The sequence below is a fragment of the Diabrotica virgifera genome, chromosome 2 (genome assembly GCF_917563875.1).
Source record: "Diabrotica virgifera virgifera chromosome 2, PGI_DIABVI_V3a".
NCBI classification, from domain to species: Eukaryota; Metazoa; Arthropoda; class Insecta; order Coleoptera; family Chrysomelidae; genus Diabrotica; species Diabrotica virgifera.
The window spans coordinates 219714294-219733642 of NC_065444.1; the positions used below are offsets into that span (position 1 = coordinate 219714294).

General features: G+C 32.0%; 1 protein-coding gene across 1 annotated transcript; it reads right to left on the reverse strand.

Annotated features, from left to right (window-relative positions):
- Positions 1-1166: 1166 nt before the first annotated feature.
- Positions 1167-19104, reverse strand: LOC126880381 (glycosaminoglycan xylosylkinase homolog). The gene is made up of 4 exons (XM_050644208.1): positions 18595-19104; positions 14847-15274; positions 9165-9365; positions 1167-7988 (listed from the first exon to the last, which is right to left on the reverse strand). The coding sequence occupies exons 1-4, from the start codon at positions 19009-19011 to the stop codon at positions 7802-7804; spliced, it is 1233 nt and encodes a 410-aa protein (XP_050500165.1). The 5' UTR covers positions 19012-19104; the 3' UTR covers positions 1167-7801.
- Between the last annotated feature and the right edge of the window lie 245 nt (positions 19105-19349).

Consider the following 19349-nt stretch of genomic DNA (forward strand, 5'->3'; position numbering starts at 1 on the left):
ATCTCGTTTGTTATTTTGGTGACCATTGCTGTTACTGTCTCCGTTAACTCAACTAGCTTTCTGTCAAATTCTTCATTTCGATGGCCTAGAAGCAATCTCGTAAGTACCAAAAATTCAAAAATTACGCCATTGGCGCCAAACCTTTTCTACCAATCACCAAAAGTATAAAAGCGCAAAGCAATGAATATCGTACTTTTCATCACGTGCCAATACCTCGTCTAAATATTTTGCGTGCAATACCTCGTGTCTTTTAAATTAATAGCGATAATAACGTAAAAGTCTGTTTTGCAAGTTTATATTATAAAGCTTACCAATCTAGTGAAGGTTTATATCCGTATTGGGCCGCCAAAAGCGTGATTTTCGGTACTAGAGAGATATTGCTTCTAGGCGATCGATAAAAAGTTTTTTGCTAAAAACCACAAATTTTGACAGATGCACTGACGACTTACTTATTGCTTCTAGGCCATTGATTTAATAAACTGCCAAAGTACAAAAAATACAGGATCCTTTGTAAAAGGTATATTTAAAAGACCCTAATAAGAGTTACATCACAAAACAAAACGTTTTCGGATTAACAAGTAATCCATCATCAGTGTTAAGCCAATAACATGCATGCCTGAGCCACCAAAAAGTTATGGGTAAAAACCCTTTAAAAGGTATAATAAGATCTTATATTATACTACATATTATGTTTAAAATAGTTGGATGTTGCAAATATTCCTGGATATTACCCAGGGAGGGCAACACAGGACTCTAACCCACGTGTATGTGATATGAGAGGGATGAACCTCACATATTGAAAACTGAGTGTCAACTGTTGACTTTTTTTTAAATTATTTTCTGAGGTTTTTCCAAGTATTTCAGTAGCAGTATCTCTAATGATACTGTCCATCTTCCTCCAAATTGTATTGGAACGTCCTTCCATGTTCCAACACATATTTTCTACGATTCTTACCCTGAATAGACCTTCTATCTCATTTCAACGTCCAACACTTAATTTTTTGTGGTCCTCTTCACTATTTTGGTTAATTTCGCTTTTTTTACTTCGATGTCCAGCACAAACAACTTGTATTTGTTTCTTTTTTTCTTTCTTTTGTCAGTTAATACGGCTGACAAAATGATATTCTTTCATGGGTTTAAGCACAAAAGTAAATAAAAATCATAAAAACATAAAAATAAGAAAATATATTTCTCAATTTACAATAATTACATTTGTTAAAGAAAAACCGAAAGTTGTATCTGATATGTACATAGTATACTGGGTTTACAATATTGATGACATATATTATTGCTCTTATAGAAATACTTATATTTTGACATTAATATTACGTCGAGAGAATAGACTTTATGCATCATGTAAATAAACAAGCAAATATTGCTTTAGATGCATGAAAGATTTTCACCGTTTTTCATGAGCAAAAAGCCGATAAGTTTGGATAAGTTTTTTTTGTTCATCCTGAAATTTTTTTCACAAAATTTTACCCTCGCCTTACATTGGATGAAATCAGTTAAATATCTTCACAATAGCAGGCAGTAATCTAGAATTTCGTTGAGCATGGGTGAAACACCAGAAAAAAATCAGTTTAAACCCATTGTCCATTATTCCAATGAACTAAAAAATCACTGACAAAAAGATCCGTCACTTTTTCATATTTTTTTGGAAAATAGTTAATTTTGCTTTCATTATAAGACTATCAATGATACTACACATCGGCGTACGTTTCAGTTTATGTTTTGATTTAACTTGATTGAAAATGAATCATGACGCATGGGGGCATGGGCAAAGGTAAAATTGAACAACTATATCTACATATTATTCTTAGAAAACCATAACGTCGAGGAAAGCTGGGAAAAAATCAAAGATAACATAATTAACGTAGCAACAGAATCACTTGGAGATAGGAAAGTAACGAATACTAACATATCAAAAAAGAAAACCATATGGTTTAGAGCGTGACCAGACATCTCGTAACGCGACAATTCGTAACCGGACAACTCGTAACAGCGACAGTTCGTAACTATACAAATTCGTAACGGACAATTCGTAACGTCCAAATTGAATTATTCTCTTTATTTTTGTTAACGTGGAAACTAACTGTGATAACAGTTATAATTGAAATTATGTTTATCAATTTAACGAATCAGTATTACCAGGATAAACATGTTTAATACATTTTATATTTCGTGTTTCAAACTTTTAATATTTTTAAAAGTTTATCCCTCTTATTGTTCCTTAAATTTGCATATACCTAGACAAAGGAATAATGAAGTAATTCGTGAAATCTTTAAGCCGACAACCGTCTTTAGACATTCCCAAATTTCTAAGTAAACATTTTGTGAAGGACAGATTATAATTATTACCAGTATAGTCATAAATCTTGTGATTGGTTATAGCGTTGGGCTATTCAATCAACGGTTATAGTTGAAAGAGGAATGGCTTTAAATAATATAACACGAATCATTCTTCAAATAATTTGGGAAACATTAGTGATCTTCTATGTAACTAGTCTCGACTATAGAGTTTTTTGAACAATATTATATACGAATTGTATTCTAAATAATAATAAAATCTTATAAATGTTTATCCTGATACTGATTCGTTAAATTGATAAACATAATTTCATTTATAACTGTAATAACAGTTAGTTTCCACGTTAACAAAAATAAAGAGAATAATTCAATTTGAACGTTACGAATTGTCCGTTACGAATTTGTATAGTTACGAACTGTCGTCGTTACGAAATGTCGCCGGTACGAACTGTCGCTGTTACGAAGTGTCCGTTACCATTTGTCCGGTTACGAACTGTCGCGTTACGAGATGTCATGGAACCGGTTTAGAGAGGAAGTAAAGATAGACTGTGAAGAAAAAATAAAACCTTTTTACAATACAGAACAAAACAAACACAACATGCATACAACCACTATAAACTAATCAGAAACGAAACGAACACTTTAGTCAGACAGATAAAAAGGGAACACTGGGAGAGCTTCTCAAAACAGATGGAACACGACTTCCACGAAACACCAAAGGAAATATGTAGGAGCAGAATATGCACCACTAGAATGGAGATCAAACAACCTAATACCCCTCTTTAAAAAGGAGACAAATCGGACTCGGTAAATTACAGAGGAATTACTTTATTAAACACGACATTAAAAACAACCAAAGAAATAACAAACTGAATAAAATTATTATAACATTAGCAGAAGAACAACAAGGTTTTAGGTCGGGAAGGTCACGCACCGACGCTATATTTATAATGAGGCAGGTTCACAAAAAGTCATTAGAATCGAACAAACTGGCATATTTATGTTTCGTGGACCTTTTAGAAGGCATTTGGTAGGGCCAAATTAAAGGACGTTATCTGTTTATTGAACGCACGAGAGGTGACTCTAGGAATAATTAAAACGATCGAAAACATCTACACTTATGTATCTAAATATTCCCAAAGATCGGTTAAATTGAAGATGGATGGATCCAATGAAAAGGCTTCGGATATAAAACAATGAATATCTATGAATTCTAATTTCGCTGTTCTTCCTGATGATTATCTCTGACAATTAAAACATTTTTTGGAAAAACGTCGTTAATGAAAAATGATTTTTAGCAACTGAATAGACAAAAGGAGCTTACGAATAATATCAAATATGTACAAGAATCATAGAGCTCAAATTGTAATGTACACTGGGCGTCATAGAAAACGGGCAACCTAAAAAATTGGTAATTTTTGAGGTCGCGTATCTCCTAAACCTGTTGCCCCATTTAAGTGATTTTTTGAATATTTTATAGCCTTATTCTTCGTCAATATCCCTATATCTCTCAACATTCTGTTTATTTATTCATTCGCTTATGTTGGATAATACAAAAGTTAGGTACTTTAACTAGCCATATTATTTTTCAGTACAGGGTGTTTCTAAACAAGTGCGACAAACTTTAAGGGGTAATTCTGCATTAAAAAATAATGACAGTTTGTTTTATAATCATATGTCCGCAAATGCTTCGTTTCCGAGATACAGGGTGTTGAATTTTTTCTTACAAACTGACGATTTATTTATTGCTTTAAAACCGATCGAGATATGCAAATGAAATTTGGTGGGTTTTAAGACGTAGTTGGCGTGCATACGGGTAATATGATCGGTTATATTACCCGTATGCACGCCAATAGTGAATACAAAATTTTTAATTGCAAGTCAAAAAATTCGCCATAACTATTTTTTAAAACCTACCAAATTTCATTTGCATATCTCAACCGGTTTTAGGGCAATAAAATAAATCGTCAGTTTGTAAAAAAAAAATCAACATTCCGTATCTCGTAAACGAAGCATTTGTGGACATAAGTTTATAAAGCAAACGGTCATTATTTTTTCATGCAGAATTGCCCCTTAAAGTTTGTCGCACTTATTTACAAACATACTGATGAAGAACATGACTAGTTGTTAAGAGGATCGGTACGTATTTTCGGCTGCAATGCTATTCAAATGGGGATTAATTTTTTTCGAATCCTGAGAAAACTAATAAATATTTTTGAAAAATTTAAACGCAGAATGAAAGATTACGTTATTAGCGAGGGCCGAAAGTCCCTGAGAACTTCTATGTTTATTTTAATAAGTTACAGGGGTGAAAAAACTAAGAGAAAATTTAGTGTGATTTTTAATTTCAAATATCTCATTCAAAATAAACTTTTTATTTATTCTAAGGGACTTTCGGCCCTCGGTAATAATTTAGTCTTTCATTCTGCGTTTAAATTTTTCAAAAATATTTATTGGTTTTTTCAGGATTTGAAAAAAATGAACACAATGCCGTGATAATATTTTCCAAATCTGTCTTTGTCTTACAACTCACTCAACCGAATATAATATTGTCAGCATATATTGTCAGTCAGACACTGACAATCAGTGACAATTTTAAATATTTGACATTGCATCGGGAATATTTTGAGAAATTGATTAAATATTATTGATATATAGTGTATTTGATAAATAATTGATTTAAGACGTGAACTTAATAAAAAGTTATTTATTGTGTATTATTTGTGGAAGATCCAAGCAGAGAATACATCAGATATATCCTGTGATCCAAGTATTTTGTTGTTAGAGATGTTCAAAATTGTAAGCGTTCCAAAATAACAACATATTATTAAAAAATCACTTTTTAACACTTTTCCTCTTTTGTCGATTGATTATTAGTTTTTGTTGTACAAATAAATTATTACAATCACTGAAAACATAGTTAGTGAAAAAATTATCACATTTATTAACTGAATTAATAATTTGCAATTATAAAAATAACAGTTATCCAAGAACATTCAAAAGCCATCTCTTTAAATTAATCATGACATTTTCAAGTAGAATGACATTCTAGTAATATTTACATATCCACACCATTGTGAATTTTACTACACGTAATTTGCCGTATAAAGACAGAAAAAGTAGGGATACACGTAAAATATTTGCGAATTATGTACCCATAGCCTTAAAGTACATAACTTTTGTATTAGCCAACATAAGAGAATTAATCAAAAAACAGAATATTAAGAAAACCTGACGCTATAGTTGGTATTTAATTTCAGTATTTTATAAATGCTAGAATATTCCACAGGGTGTTGCGAACTTTGAGAAAAAACACAGTTTGATTCGTACACCCGGTATACAATGAAAATTTACCTGTTCAGCAAATATATCATTACAGGGATATTGACAAAGCATAAGGCTATAACATATTCAAAAAATCACTTAAATGGGACAACAGGTTTAGGAGATACGCGACGTCAAAAATGACCCATTTTAGGGTGCCCGTTTTCTATGACGCGCAGTGTATAACGAACCCAGTCCAGAAACTGAAATCAGGAGAGAAGTTAGGCAGGTATGTATTATGTTTCCATTAATATTCAATATAGTGAATTCATTGTTGAAGAAACATTAGTATCTGAAAGTGAAGGAACAATAATTAACAGAAGAATTATTAATATAAGATATACAGATGATACCGTGATTATGGCAAGCTCGGCTGAACAACTCCGACTACTACTAAACCAAACAGTTTCTGTGAAAAATAGGGACTAAAAATGAAAATAAAAATGACTAAATAAACTGCTCGTCAAAAGTTAGGGATATAGAAAATTATGCTGATTTTCATAGTTGATTTTTTCGCGAACTGACGGATTCTGCTATTTTTTTTATTTTAGCCATTTCTTTAGTATTTACACAGTTATGCAAAGGTTTACTCAAACTTATTTTTTGTACTTATACCGGGTGGAAGAAAAAAATATGTTTTTCTTGTGTTAAGTTTGAGACACCCTGTAGGGAGAACGAGGTACAAATGTGAGTATACATCAGAATAATATCGTAGTCTTATATTTTGTGAACATGCTGCTGTTTGAATGTCCCTGATATCTTTAGAAACAAAAAAATAGACGGTTTTGTAATTTAACATGTGTTTTAACCGAAACAAAAGTTTGAGACACCTTGTAGGGAGAAAAAGCCACAAAGGTGAGTATACCCTGATATTATGTTGTAGTCTCATATTTATTGAATATTTTATTTTTTTAATTTTTCTTATATCTTTAATAACAAAGAAACTAGACGGTATTACTCTTTAATATGTTTTTCTATGTTTCACATGTGTGATGTGACGCATGTCGTCAGTTAAAACACATATTAAAGAGTAATATCGTCTAGTTTCTTTGTTATTAAAGATATCAGAGAAATTGAAAAAATAAAATATTCACAAAATATGAGACTACAACAAAATATCGAGGTATACTCGCCTTTTTCTCCCTACAAGGTGTCTCAAACTTTTGTTTCGGTTAAAACACATGTTAAATTACAAAACCGTCTATTTTTTATTTCTAAAGATATCAGGGAGATTCAAAAAACAAAATGTTCACAAAACATAAGACTACAATACGATTTCGATATATACTCCCATTTGTACCTCGTCCTCCCTACAGGGCGTCTCAAACTTAACATAAGAAAAACATTTCTTTTCTTCCACCCGGTATAAGTCCCAAAAAAAGTTTGAGTAAACCTTTGCATAATTGTGTAAGTACTAAAGAAAAGTCTAAAATAATAAAAAAAAATTAGCGGAATCCGTTAATCTGTTCAAGAAAAAATCTACTATAAAAATTCAGCAGAATTTTCTATATCCCTAACTTTTGACGAGCAGTTTATATGATAACTAAGAAAAGAAATATACAAATAAGAATACATTTAGGAAATGTACAGAAAGAAAGGGTTGACACGTACAAATACCTGGGATAGAAATAGCAAGAAATGTGTTTGTAAAAATGAAAACAATTATCTGCAATAAAGACCTTAGATTAGAACTAAGAGTCAGAGATCTGAGATGCTATGTGTCGATACTGCAAAATGGACTTGAAAGCTGGACATTGAAGCAAGATAAATAAGCTGCAGTCACCTGAAATGTGGTGTTACAGAAGGATGCTTAGAATAGCATGAGCATGAACACAGAAGTATCGAGAGAAATGGGCAAAACATATTATGAAAAAATAAACACTATGAAAGTTGTAATGTCTGGAACAATTAATGAGAGGACAGCGATATGAAAGGTTAGGGCTGATAATACAGAGAATGATAAGAGACGGAAGGAGAGAGTCATGGCTGAAAAATTTAAGGGACTGGTTTAAATGCTGTTCCATAAAACTCTTCAGAGCAGCAGTATATAGAGTAAAGATAGTGATGACGATATCCAACATCCGATCGGGAAACGGCACTCAAAGAAGAAGCAAATGATAAATTAATGAACGTTCTGTTATTAAATAACCGGAAACAATTTTTAAAGTTAAGCCTGCGATTTTTTATACTTTTTACAATATTCAATAGTTGCAAAAATGATCAGAAGTCTGTCTTCCATTGCTTGAAGGTGATCGGTTGTTATTAAGTTTTTAATGTTGGGCATTTTTTGTAATTTCTCTGTAAGCCTTCCTCCCGTCAAATTCATTAGATTTTTCATTGTTGATTTTCTCATTCTGAAAAATAAATAATCAATAGAATATATTTAAGATATCTTTAAAAACTAAGCCCCCATTATTAGACATCAAATAAATAACAAGGACATAGCGTGTATGTTTTTGGTACTTGCAAAGTTTATTAGCCTCAACCTGTTATCGTTTGACTCTTCATGTAAGCTCTCACGTCCTATAGTTGGCTAGAAAAATTGCTCTTTTCCTTTTGCATTAAGGTTCCCAGCAATAATTTTCACGTCATGACGTGGACACAGATCATATTATTTGTCTAATGTTTTGTAGATTTCATCTTTTTCGTCATAATCCATTTCTTCCGTAGGTGCGTGTATACTAAATAAGCTATAATTATTAAAAAACATTTTTTTAAGATGTAGGTAACATAATATTCTGTTGTTTATGGGTTTAAAGTTAAAGATTCATTGCTTTGCTCTTTTACTAACTAGAAAACCACTGTCAAACTTGTGTTGAGTGATATCTCTGTTATATGTAGTATATATTACAGTGTCTTCTCTTGTAATACGTAAACCAGTCAACCTCATCTTTTGAATCACTATTATATCAGCTTTCATTTTATCCAGTTCTTGTGTCAGCAATCTAAGAGTGACTAGGCCATAAAGGGTTCGTACAGTCCATGTGCAGATCGGTAAATTGTTATCCCTTTGTCATTTGCTAGGTCGAATACATTATTAAAAATAATAATATACACTTTTTTAAATCTTAAACCTTTCTCATTAGAACCATTCTCTGTTAACATCATAAATCTCTGCCTTCCACAATTTACAAGGCATAGAGATGACGAATATAGAAAACGGGAAGAATTCTACAATATGCAATCACATTCCGTTTTCATTCGTCTAGGAAAAGATACGAGAAATGGTTCTTAGTACTCACAATCTGTGTAAAGATAGAAATGAATTAAGACAATTTACGTTTCATTCCGATTCAGAGGTAAGGCATAAGACAATTTATGTTTCATTGCCTCTGAATCGGAATGAAACATAAATTGTCTTTTAATTCACTTGAAATAATTCCTATTTCTCTGAACCAGGTGGCAGGACCACAAGGTATTTAGAGATATTCAAATACAGTTTTGAATAACATTGCATGGGTAATTTTGTAATAAGAGAGTTTGACAATTATAATATAGAAATAATTTAAATAATATAAAAATATTCTTACATGCAACATTGATATAGAGGCGCCAAAATATCAATATGGTGTTTAAAAGGATTTCCCAACCCTTTTCCATTATCTAACCATAACACAGTATTGTCGAGAGTTTCATAGTGATGCCTATCTCCATTTTGAATAATAAAATCAAATAGAGAAATATCTATTAAGTCATATAAACGTTTTCTAGATATCTTATGTTCAACAATTCTGCAAAACAAAATATAATATTAATTTACTTTTAATGCATTAAACAATAAAAAAGTGCTTATCTTTTAATAATTGCTACCCATTAACCATATGGATATAAAATATAAAACCTCTAAATTAGAAAAAAATAATGTATTAAAGTGGAAGGAATTCATACTTTTACAGGGAGAAGACACCATTGAGCAAATTTTAGTACCACAGTTAACATCAGTTTGTTCTGTAGTCAGAGCAGTGGCGGCTCGTGGCCTTGGAGACAGGGTCGGCAAGGTTTTTTTGTCTCCTCATATAGGTATACCATCAAACTAAAAGGCTTAAATCATCATAGGAGATTTTGTTGTTTTTGCTTTTTTTTTATTTGATGTACTTGACATTCTCTCTTGTTTCATGGTGTTTCGACAATACGTGTTGATTCTTTTGAGACAAGGTAAATCCCGTTTATTTGAGGCAGAAATTGGTGATAATAAGAAAATTGATGAACAGTTTGTTGTAATGAATTGCAGTACGTACTACATAGAATTATACATACATATTTTGTAACTTATCCTACTTTCTGAAAATATTTGGATCGGCATAATTTTTAAGTACCTAACTTGTAATAATAAATATCTTGGAAATTCTTTGGCGAAGGTAACTTTTAAATTTTGAATCGTCAAAGAGGTCAAAAATTTGCAAATCTTCAAAATTCGAAAAACGAGTATCTATTTGCATACCTAATACATAGTAGGTATCCAAAATTTCAAGATATACTTACTCGTCTTTCGAGATATGTATCATGTCGTTGTCTTTTTTGGGATGGTTCGGAAATATCAAGCGAATCCAAAACGTCACTGCGTATATATTGGAAACTACTATCATTACGAAAATCTCTGAGATTTTGCACCAGCATTCGTATTCTATTTTTGGAATAAATAATGTCAGTTGACTGATTTTGAACAACAAGGAATATCTTGGGCAAACTCTGTCTTAAAAATATTTAAAAGAACATTAAAAGAGTAATTATTATTTAATAAAGTTCTCAAACCGATTGCTTCACGGATCGAGGTATCGCCACTTTCAAAATCATCGCCTTCGATAATGAAATCAAAAACTTCCAAAAGCTGTTCACGAAAATCTGCTACAGATACTAAAACTACCAGAGATAATCTGCTTAGATAAAACTAACCGAGATTTAAAATTTCATCGCGTCTGACAAACTGTTCGCTTTTTTTTCGAAACAAATTTGTTCTAAATCAGTAATCCGTTTAGGTGAGCTAAACTGGCAAGAAAAGACGATATTCTTTATTTTTTTACACATATCATGTAAAACTAAATTCATTATATGCGCATAATAGTGAGTAAATAAAGCTTGTGATGCAATAGGTTTAACTTTTGCCTGGAGACCATTCAATTCACCACTCATCACAGCAACGCCGTCATAAGATTGTTCCAGTTTGCCCTACCAATTTATTTTTGATATCAAAAAATTTGAATCTGTTCTTTAAAACACCAAAAATATATTCTGCCTTATTGCTTTTACTCACATCTCTAAAACCTAAAAACCTCTTATAAATATTACCACGTAACACGTATCGAACAACAATAATTGATAATTGTGAATGACATGATAATCAGAAGTTTCATCTACTTCCAGTGAAAAGCAAATGGTTTTCTAAATCTCAGATTGAACAACGTTATTCAAAATGTAACTATTTGATTATATGTATTAGTGCATTCTGTCGAATCAGAAAGTAAATAGGTATTTCTAAAACAATTTTATTAATTCTCTATAATTACTTTGATTTTTAACAAATGCCTTGATCCATCATGTCCACTAAATGATAATTCCTGACAATTTAAAAAAATTACAATATCAATTAAACGACGTAAAACGGCGTGATTATTTTTGACAATTTCTGCCGATGCATGCTTCCAAATGAAACACCGACCGGCAGACCGAAATATGCCGTACCTGCCATGCCGTATCTGCTATTGCCCACGGAGAGAATGTAATGTTCGCTTGCTCATCGACTTGTTATGTCGTTGAGCTTTACGTGTAAATCGCCAAGCTACGGATGAGTTAGAGACGGCTAGCCGAAAAGTCAGATGAATGGCTCGGATCATTCATTTTTTGAGAAGTCTGTTATGCGCAGGGATCACTTAACGCTCGGATTGATCAAATCCTTTTAAAAACCATGAATAAAATTTAGTCTGTATTATCTGATAGATTTTTTTTATTTCACAGATACAAGTAAAGTATTTTTCAGCTAACAAGACCGCTTTGCAATTAAATGCTGATAAGTTTATTACTAGCGGAGCAGATAAGCGGCGATATATTTTACACTACCTTTATGAATAAAATTTTACTGGTCTGTTGTTTCAATCAGCACTCCTCAACAAGTTATTTTTTATTGGTTTTAATATTTTACTGCAATAGTACGAGTACGGAATATTTATTTAAACAGTGAATTTATTACATGTTATTTTTTTAATTTCTTCTGACGTATCGTATAATGTAGGTTTACCCAATAATCAAAGTTATGCCTTTACAAGAATATATTACTTGAAAAATAAGGAGTATATATGTGTCATAATAAATGTAATCTCCTTTATTCACACTTTAAAAATTTGTTTAGTATGTATATATTTCTTAAAGGCACACAATCATTGAAAAATGATTCATGCTATTTAAAAATATCTTTCTGTTAACGACACTGTTATCGACAAAGTAGATCAAATTTAAACTTGTCATCGTATTACACTTCTGTGTTGTTTAATAATTTAGCAAAATACATAATCAGCAAAAATCTTATTTGAAACATGCGAACGGTTTTTGCAATCACAATCAATGCAGTGTTTATGCCTGTTATTATAGCATTGGCTGTTAAATAATTTGTGTTCGATTGTTTCGTTTGTTGTACAACCCTCGTCCTTTTTAGGGTGTAGTAGTTGTATGGTTGTATAAAAGTACATACCTATTTTTTTATGGTAGTGTAGTGAAGCGGTACTTTAAAGTAAAATGAATAATTTGGAGAAACGTAGAGTGTTGTCTCCAGAAGAACGGCGTTTAGTTCTGAAAGTTGAAAGTTATTTCAATTTGGAAAAAAATAATATGGGTCCATTGGCATCTGTTATGGCTGTTCAGAAACGCACATGCGATGCTTGCGGTATCTCAGAGAGGACATTCCGAAGAATTAATAACATGAGTGAGGATGAAATAAATAAAGTAAGCAAGAGAAATCGTCAACATCCAAAAACTAGATTTGCACCAGTCAATTAAACTTGAAATTAAAAATATTATATACAATAAGTATAAAGCCAAAGAACATGTAACAATTAGTGCTGTGTTACAAAAAATTAAAGACAAGGAACTGTGTGATATTAGTTTAACAAGTTTGTGGAGAGTTCTGAAACATTTAGGTTTTCGATATAAAAAGACAAATAATAGACAAGTATTGTGTGAACTCTCTAATATTGTTTCAAAACGGTGGCATTTTTTAAGAAAATATATGAACAATAAAACGTCTGATAGTCCGAGGCAAGTTGTATTTTTAGACGAAACTTGGATTTTCGCTAAAGGAAGTATGTAAAATCATCCTGGCAAGATGGCACCACGAAATGTTATTCTTCTAATCGTTCCGGTAATGGTAAACGCTACATTATACTTCATGCTGGAAATGATGAGGGTTTTATTCCGGACGCTAGTTTAATTTTTTCGTCCACAAAGAATACAGGTGATTACCATGGAAATATGGATGCAAATATTTTTGAAGAATGGTTTAAAGAAAATTTGTTGAAAAAATTGGAGCGACCATCCATAATAGTGTTGGATAATGCATCCTACCACTCCAGAGTAGAAGAGAGATTTCCTTCAAGCAGCTGGACAAAAGAAGAAATACAGTTGTGGTTGACAGAAAAGAAAATTTATCACAGGGACATATTTTTAAAAGTTGATTTACTTCAAAGGTGTGGAGAGCACAAAATTCAAAAGAAATTTGTTACTGACCAAATGGCTCTTAAATATAGCCATGAAGTTCTTTGACTTCCGCCCTACCATTGCCACTATAATGCAATTGAGTTACTTTGGGGTATAGCTAAAAAATTTTATGATAAACATGCATCCAAAACAACAGATGGCGCTAGCGTAGTAGTTTATTGAAAGAATCTCTAGAACAAATAAAAGCAGTACAATGGCAAAATTGTATTAGACATACGGAAGACATAATCGTTAAGTCTTTTCAAACTGAGTGAGTTATAGATGAGGTCCGGCCTCTAATTATTCGGATAGACAATTCAGATAGTGACGACTCTGATAGTGAAATATCAGACAGTGAATAGGACAAATCGTTTTGCTAAAAAGAAGTGTTTCGGGAATTCAATTCGGACTTTGCGGTGTGTTTTAGTTAAACGATAAAGTACCTTCAGTCTAATTACTGGAGTGCATACTTTCAATAGCTTTGGTATTAATTACTGGACTACACATGTTTAAACCTTTTGTTTTGTTGAAAACTCGGAAGTGATTTAGTGCCAATTTGTTTCAAGGTTATATTTAATACAGTGTCTGCAGAAACTAAAGTCTTGGATGTATTTTATTCAAATTTGGACATACCAGCAACTTGGCAAGTATTTTCCAATTTTACTGCAAGCAAAATCATTCGTATAATTTTCACTCTACGCAAAATAGAGGCTTATAGAGACCTTGATGAACATTTGATGTCGATAAATAATTTCGAGTAATCGAAGTATTCCGTCCCACTTCTTTTAACACGCCCTTTATATACATATTATAATTATTTTATTTGCCTTTGATGTAGTAAAATCCAATATTATTACTGAACATAAAATACAGGACATTAAATATTTTTACTTTTCAAGCGATCGGAATTAAATATTAACGCCCCACTGTTTGAGGCCCACTGATCATATCTTAATTACATATCGGCCGTCATAGGGTAAAAGGACTTTATTAAAAAAATCTATATCTATAAATGTGTGGGTCGGCACTGCCGACCCTGCCGATCCTGACTGGCCGCCACTGAGTCAGAGACAAGTAAAAAATGGATAATAAAAGTAAATGACATTCAAAATATGAGAAGTCTACACTGTAAGACCTTTTGAGAGTTTTATTATGTAGATTTTATCCATATTTTTTGGAAATATGGTGTCCAACTCTGGGGTTGCTCAAAGCGATCAAACATTAACGTAATACAAAGAGTCCAATCAAAAAGAGTGAGAATGATATTCAATGTGCCTAGGTATATAAGCAATAAAACCCTGCACAAGGACTCAGCTACACCTTTGCTAGAGGAAGAAATTTGAAGAATCATAAAGAACTACCTTGATGGACTAAGAAGTCATCAATTGAAGAAATTATAATAGGGGGATTGCCTTAGGGCAACTTCTCCCTCATTATTTATCAAACTATTTACTTATAGCTTTGATGAAGCAGATTGTAAATTAAAACACGTATCTAATAAAAAAATATTACCATAAACATAATCTTACTTGCAATAACTCTCAGGAAACTCTTGCCATACAGCATTTTTGCCTTTTTTATATGTCCGCTGCCATGGTGACCTGTGGTTTAGTAAACTAGCCTTAAAATTAAATATCACAGCCCCTAATAGAGACGAGTTTTCATCATCACATATGGGATCATTAATGCTACAATAGAAACATTTCCCATATATACAAGTTTTATTATTTTTAATTATAGTAGTGTCATGTAATCTCTTGGTTGCTACAGGCAAAATATCCTCCTTTAACGATATTATTCTTTCTACACTTATTGGACATAATGGATGGTTTAAAATAACTGAGAGATAAAAAGCTATGATTTCAGAGTTATATCTATCCTTTCCTGCATAAACAGGTCCCTCAACAATTTTTGTTCTGTCATACCATTTTGGTTTAAATATGACTTGTTGGTTTCCCTAAAATATAATTTTTATTAGAATATAAAGCAAACTAAGAACTAAGTATGTATGAACTTTTTATATAAATATTAAACCAGTTTTATAGCTTTATATGCCTTTCCATTCCGAATCGCCACTTCTGTCTATTGTGGCAGTCTTCATTTCTTAAATTTCTTTCCGACATCGCCTTAGAGATGCTCTTTATTCATGTGGTTGCTGGTCTTCCTCATTTTCATTTTTCTGTAGGGGTCCATTTTAACACTTTTTTGGGGATTCTTCCTTCCAAAAATCCATCTCAGTGGCTAGTAATTTATGGTTGTACTTTTTGGTTAATTGCCAGACTTTAGCTCCATAGATTAATACTACTTTAAATATTGTTGTAAATTTGTTTTTTATTTTCTGTTCTAATATTTTTTTGCTACAGTAGTGAATTTTGGGCTAGTATCACATGTCTTCCCTTTACTATCCTTTCTTTAATATGTGCTTCGTTTCATCCTGTATTCGTTAGTTTTATTCCCAGATATACATATTCATTGCAGCTTAGATATTGTGTTTTTTCCTAGACATAGATATTGTGTTTTTTTTGGTATTTTCCTTCAGACCTGATTTTCTATATTACTCTATTAGTTTCCTTATCATACATTCAAGATCTTGCTTGTCCTGTGCAATTACAATTTGGTCATCTGCATATTGTATCATGTAGAGTATCATATCTCCTATAGATAGTCTCATTCCATTGCACTTGTTCTTCCAATGTCTCAGGGCTTCATAAAATATATATATTGAATAATACTGGCGATACACTTTGCCTTACTCCTTTCTTCTTCATCTTCATCTAGCCATTCACATCCCCATTTGAACATAAGCCTCTTCAAGTCTTCTTTCCTTTGTTTTTTGTTATACGCTACTTGTAGCCAATTTTTCCCGGCAGTCCGATTCAGATTATCTGTCCATCTCATAGGAGGTCTGCCTCTAGGTCTTTTGTGTTGGTATGGTCTCCAGGTTAGAATTGTTCTGTGCCATTTGTTTAGATGGCTCCTAGCTACATGTCTAGAGTATTCCCATTTCAATTTTAATGACTTTTGTACCACATCAGTGGTTTTCTGTCTTATCCTGTCTTACTCCTTTAGTGACCAGAAAACCTTTTGATATTCTGCCTCCAATGTTAATTTTGGTTGTTAAGTTTCCATTAACTATTAACTTTTATATGGGACAAAATGAGAAGATGTAAGTTAAGCCAGAAAAAAATTAACAAATTGTGACTTAAAATAATTTGATACAGTAGACTCTCTCTATAACGAGAACTGAAATGGCAGATCAATTACCTCATTAGATGCTGATCTCGTTATATCAGACAACAATATAGTCCAGAAAGCCACTGCGCATCAGCTAGGAAAAATATTCTAATTCGGATTTTTTGCACAATCTTACTCAAAAAGGACCCCTTTTAACAAATTTGCATGTTGCCAGGACCAAAAGTTGGTCAAAAATCCTAAAATTATTTTTTTTGCATGGAACAATTTTTTTTTCGGTTTTTTTGGATCATTCCAAACAGAAAAGGTCTTTAGTGACTTTTCTCTAAAGTTGATTGTTTTTGACATATAAGCGATTAAAAATTGAAAAATTGCGAATTCAGCCATTTTTAACCTTCAAAAACTATGTGAAAAACTGAAAATTTGAATGTTGCCAAGGTAGGTAGATATTCTTTAAACATCGATTGATGAAATCCCGAAGAGTTTTTTGCAATACAATTTTCAAAACTCCTTTGCTTTTTAATTGCTAATCAAGCGTGCGCGGCACTATTTTCCACTGTTGCATGTGTATGCAGTAAGGTGCAAATGAAAGGAATAAATTCGTTATTTCGTAAACCGGCGACTTTAAGGAAAAATCCCGAAACAGGTCGATTTTTATTTTTAAGTTATGATATTATGACGTATATGGTATACTAGTGACGTCATCCATCTGGGCGTGATGACGTAATCGATGATTTTTTTTAAATGAGAATAGGGTCGTGTCCTAGCTCATTTGAAAGGTCCTTCAATTCTCTATTCAGTAATATAAACATTTGCATCATTATTTATATACGGTGTCCAAAAAATTTTTATTAAATTAAATCATATGGCAAATTGACAAAAAAAGTAAATTATTGGACACCCTGTATAAATAATTATGCAAATGTTTATATTACTGAATAAAGAATTGAAGTACCTTTCAAAGGAGCTAACACACGACCCCTATTCTCATTTAAAAAATCATCGATTACATCATCACGCCCAGATGAATGACGTCACTAGTATACCATATATGTCATAATATCATAACTTAAAAATAAAAATCGACCTGTTTCGGGATTTTTCCTTAAAGTCGCCGGTTTACGAAATAACGAATTTATTCCTTTCATTTGCACCTTACTGCATACACATGCAACGGTGGAAAATAGTGTCGCGCATGCTTGATTAGCAATTAAAAAACAAAGGAGTTTTGAAAATTGTATTGCAAAAAACTCTTCGGGATTTCATCAATCGATGTTTAAAGAATATCTACCTACCTTGGCAACATTCAAATTTGAAGGTTAAAAAGGGCCGATTTCGCAATTTTTCAATTTTTAATCGCTTATATGTCAAAAACAATCAACTTTAGAGAAAAGTCACTAAAGACCTTTTCTGTTTGGAATGATCCAAAAAACCGAAAAAAATTTTGTTCCATGCAAAAAAAATAATTTTAGGAAAAAAACAAAAAAAAAACGTTTAAAAAATTTTTGACCAACTTTTGGTCCTGGCAACATGCAAATTTGTTAAAAGGGGTCCTTTTTGAGTAAGATTGTGCAAAAAATCCGAATTAGAATATTTTTCCTAGCGGATGCGCAGTGGCTTTCTGGACTAATAATATTATGTATACATATATGAATATGTAGTTTTATAAAACAGTAACTTCCTGTAAATAGTGAAGCCATTCCGTGCAATATAAGATGCTAAATATTGTCTAAATGGTGCTTATGAAAAAGAGTCTGTGGATAAACAGAAAGAAGTTGACAGGCGGTGGAGTTTATTAATCACTGACCTTAATAGGCACACAGATTTGAGACATTCCTGTATACAGGCAGCTGGGGTACTTATTTTATGGTCATCACCATGCCACAAACAGGTAGAGAAACATGTTCTTTCTCTACCGTTTCTTTATAACCAAATATGCTTTGTTATAGAGGTGTTATAGTTCAATAGGAATTTTATGGGACACCTAATGTACCTCGTTATAAGTGAAACCTTGTAATGCCCTTGTTCGTTGTAGAGAGAGTATACTGTACTAATAGCTTTATGTATACAATAAAAAAATAATACCTGTAATGTAAGCAATAATTTAAGTTGGGTTCCTCTGGGATCAATATCGGCTTGGATAATTTTAGTATGTTGTAAGGCCAACAAAATATCTCCTACATAAGGACTGTTAATGTCTAATAGTTGTGTATTGTTTACCCAAGAATTGGCTATTTGCCATAACCTTTCTATTTTGTCTTCACCTTGTTTTGTAATACTTTTGAAATTGGAATATATACTTAAGTTTTCTTCATTACTTTTGGATTGGTATTTATAAGAGACTGGTAAATTTTGGAGCTCTTTATATATCAAATCTTCTACAGATAAACTTATTTTAACCTCACTTTCTGTAGGTAAAGTAACAAGAAGATAATTAGTTGTTATAAAAAAGATAATTAGTAACAATACCGCTAATAATAGAATAGTTTTTTGCCGAAACATTTAATACAAGTACTCTACATTCTTGGTTAATAGGATTTAAATTCATTACAAAACACAAGTTCAAAAACAAAGCAAGAAATCAGAAAAAACCTAGAAAATTGACATTTGACAGTGACATTAATGACAATGACGTTAATGACAATGACAATTTAGCATTAGATATTTAGCTACATTACGAAAGTGTATGGCCGTCTTTATTTGAACACTCCATCCTACTCGATGTGGCAATACTGTGGTACTGTCAAATAGAGGGCCTAGTGATAAATATAATAGTGGTGCTACAGCGGGAAGGATACAATTTTATTTTTAAAGAGTTTTAATTTGATTATCTGTTATTT

Excerpts from the sequence above, each read along its gene's own strand:
- LOC126880381 (XM_050644208.1), bottom strand. The coding sequence starts at position 19,011 with ATGTTTCGGCAAAAAACTATTCTATTATTAGCGGTATTGTTACTAATT. Across the intron at positions 15,275-18,594 it reads AATTATTGCTTACATTACAG|GGAAACCAACAAGTCATATT; the intron begins GTATTATTTTTT and ends ATTATATTTTAG. Across the intron at positions 9,366-14,846 it reads TTTCCTGAGAGTTATTGCAA|AATTGTTGAACATAAGATAT; the intron begins GTAAGATTATGT and ends TTTGTTTTGCAG.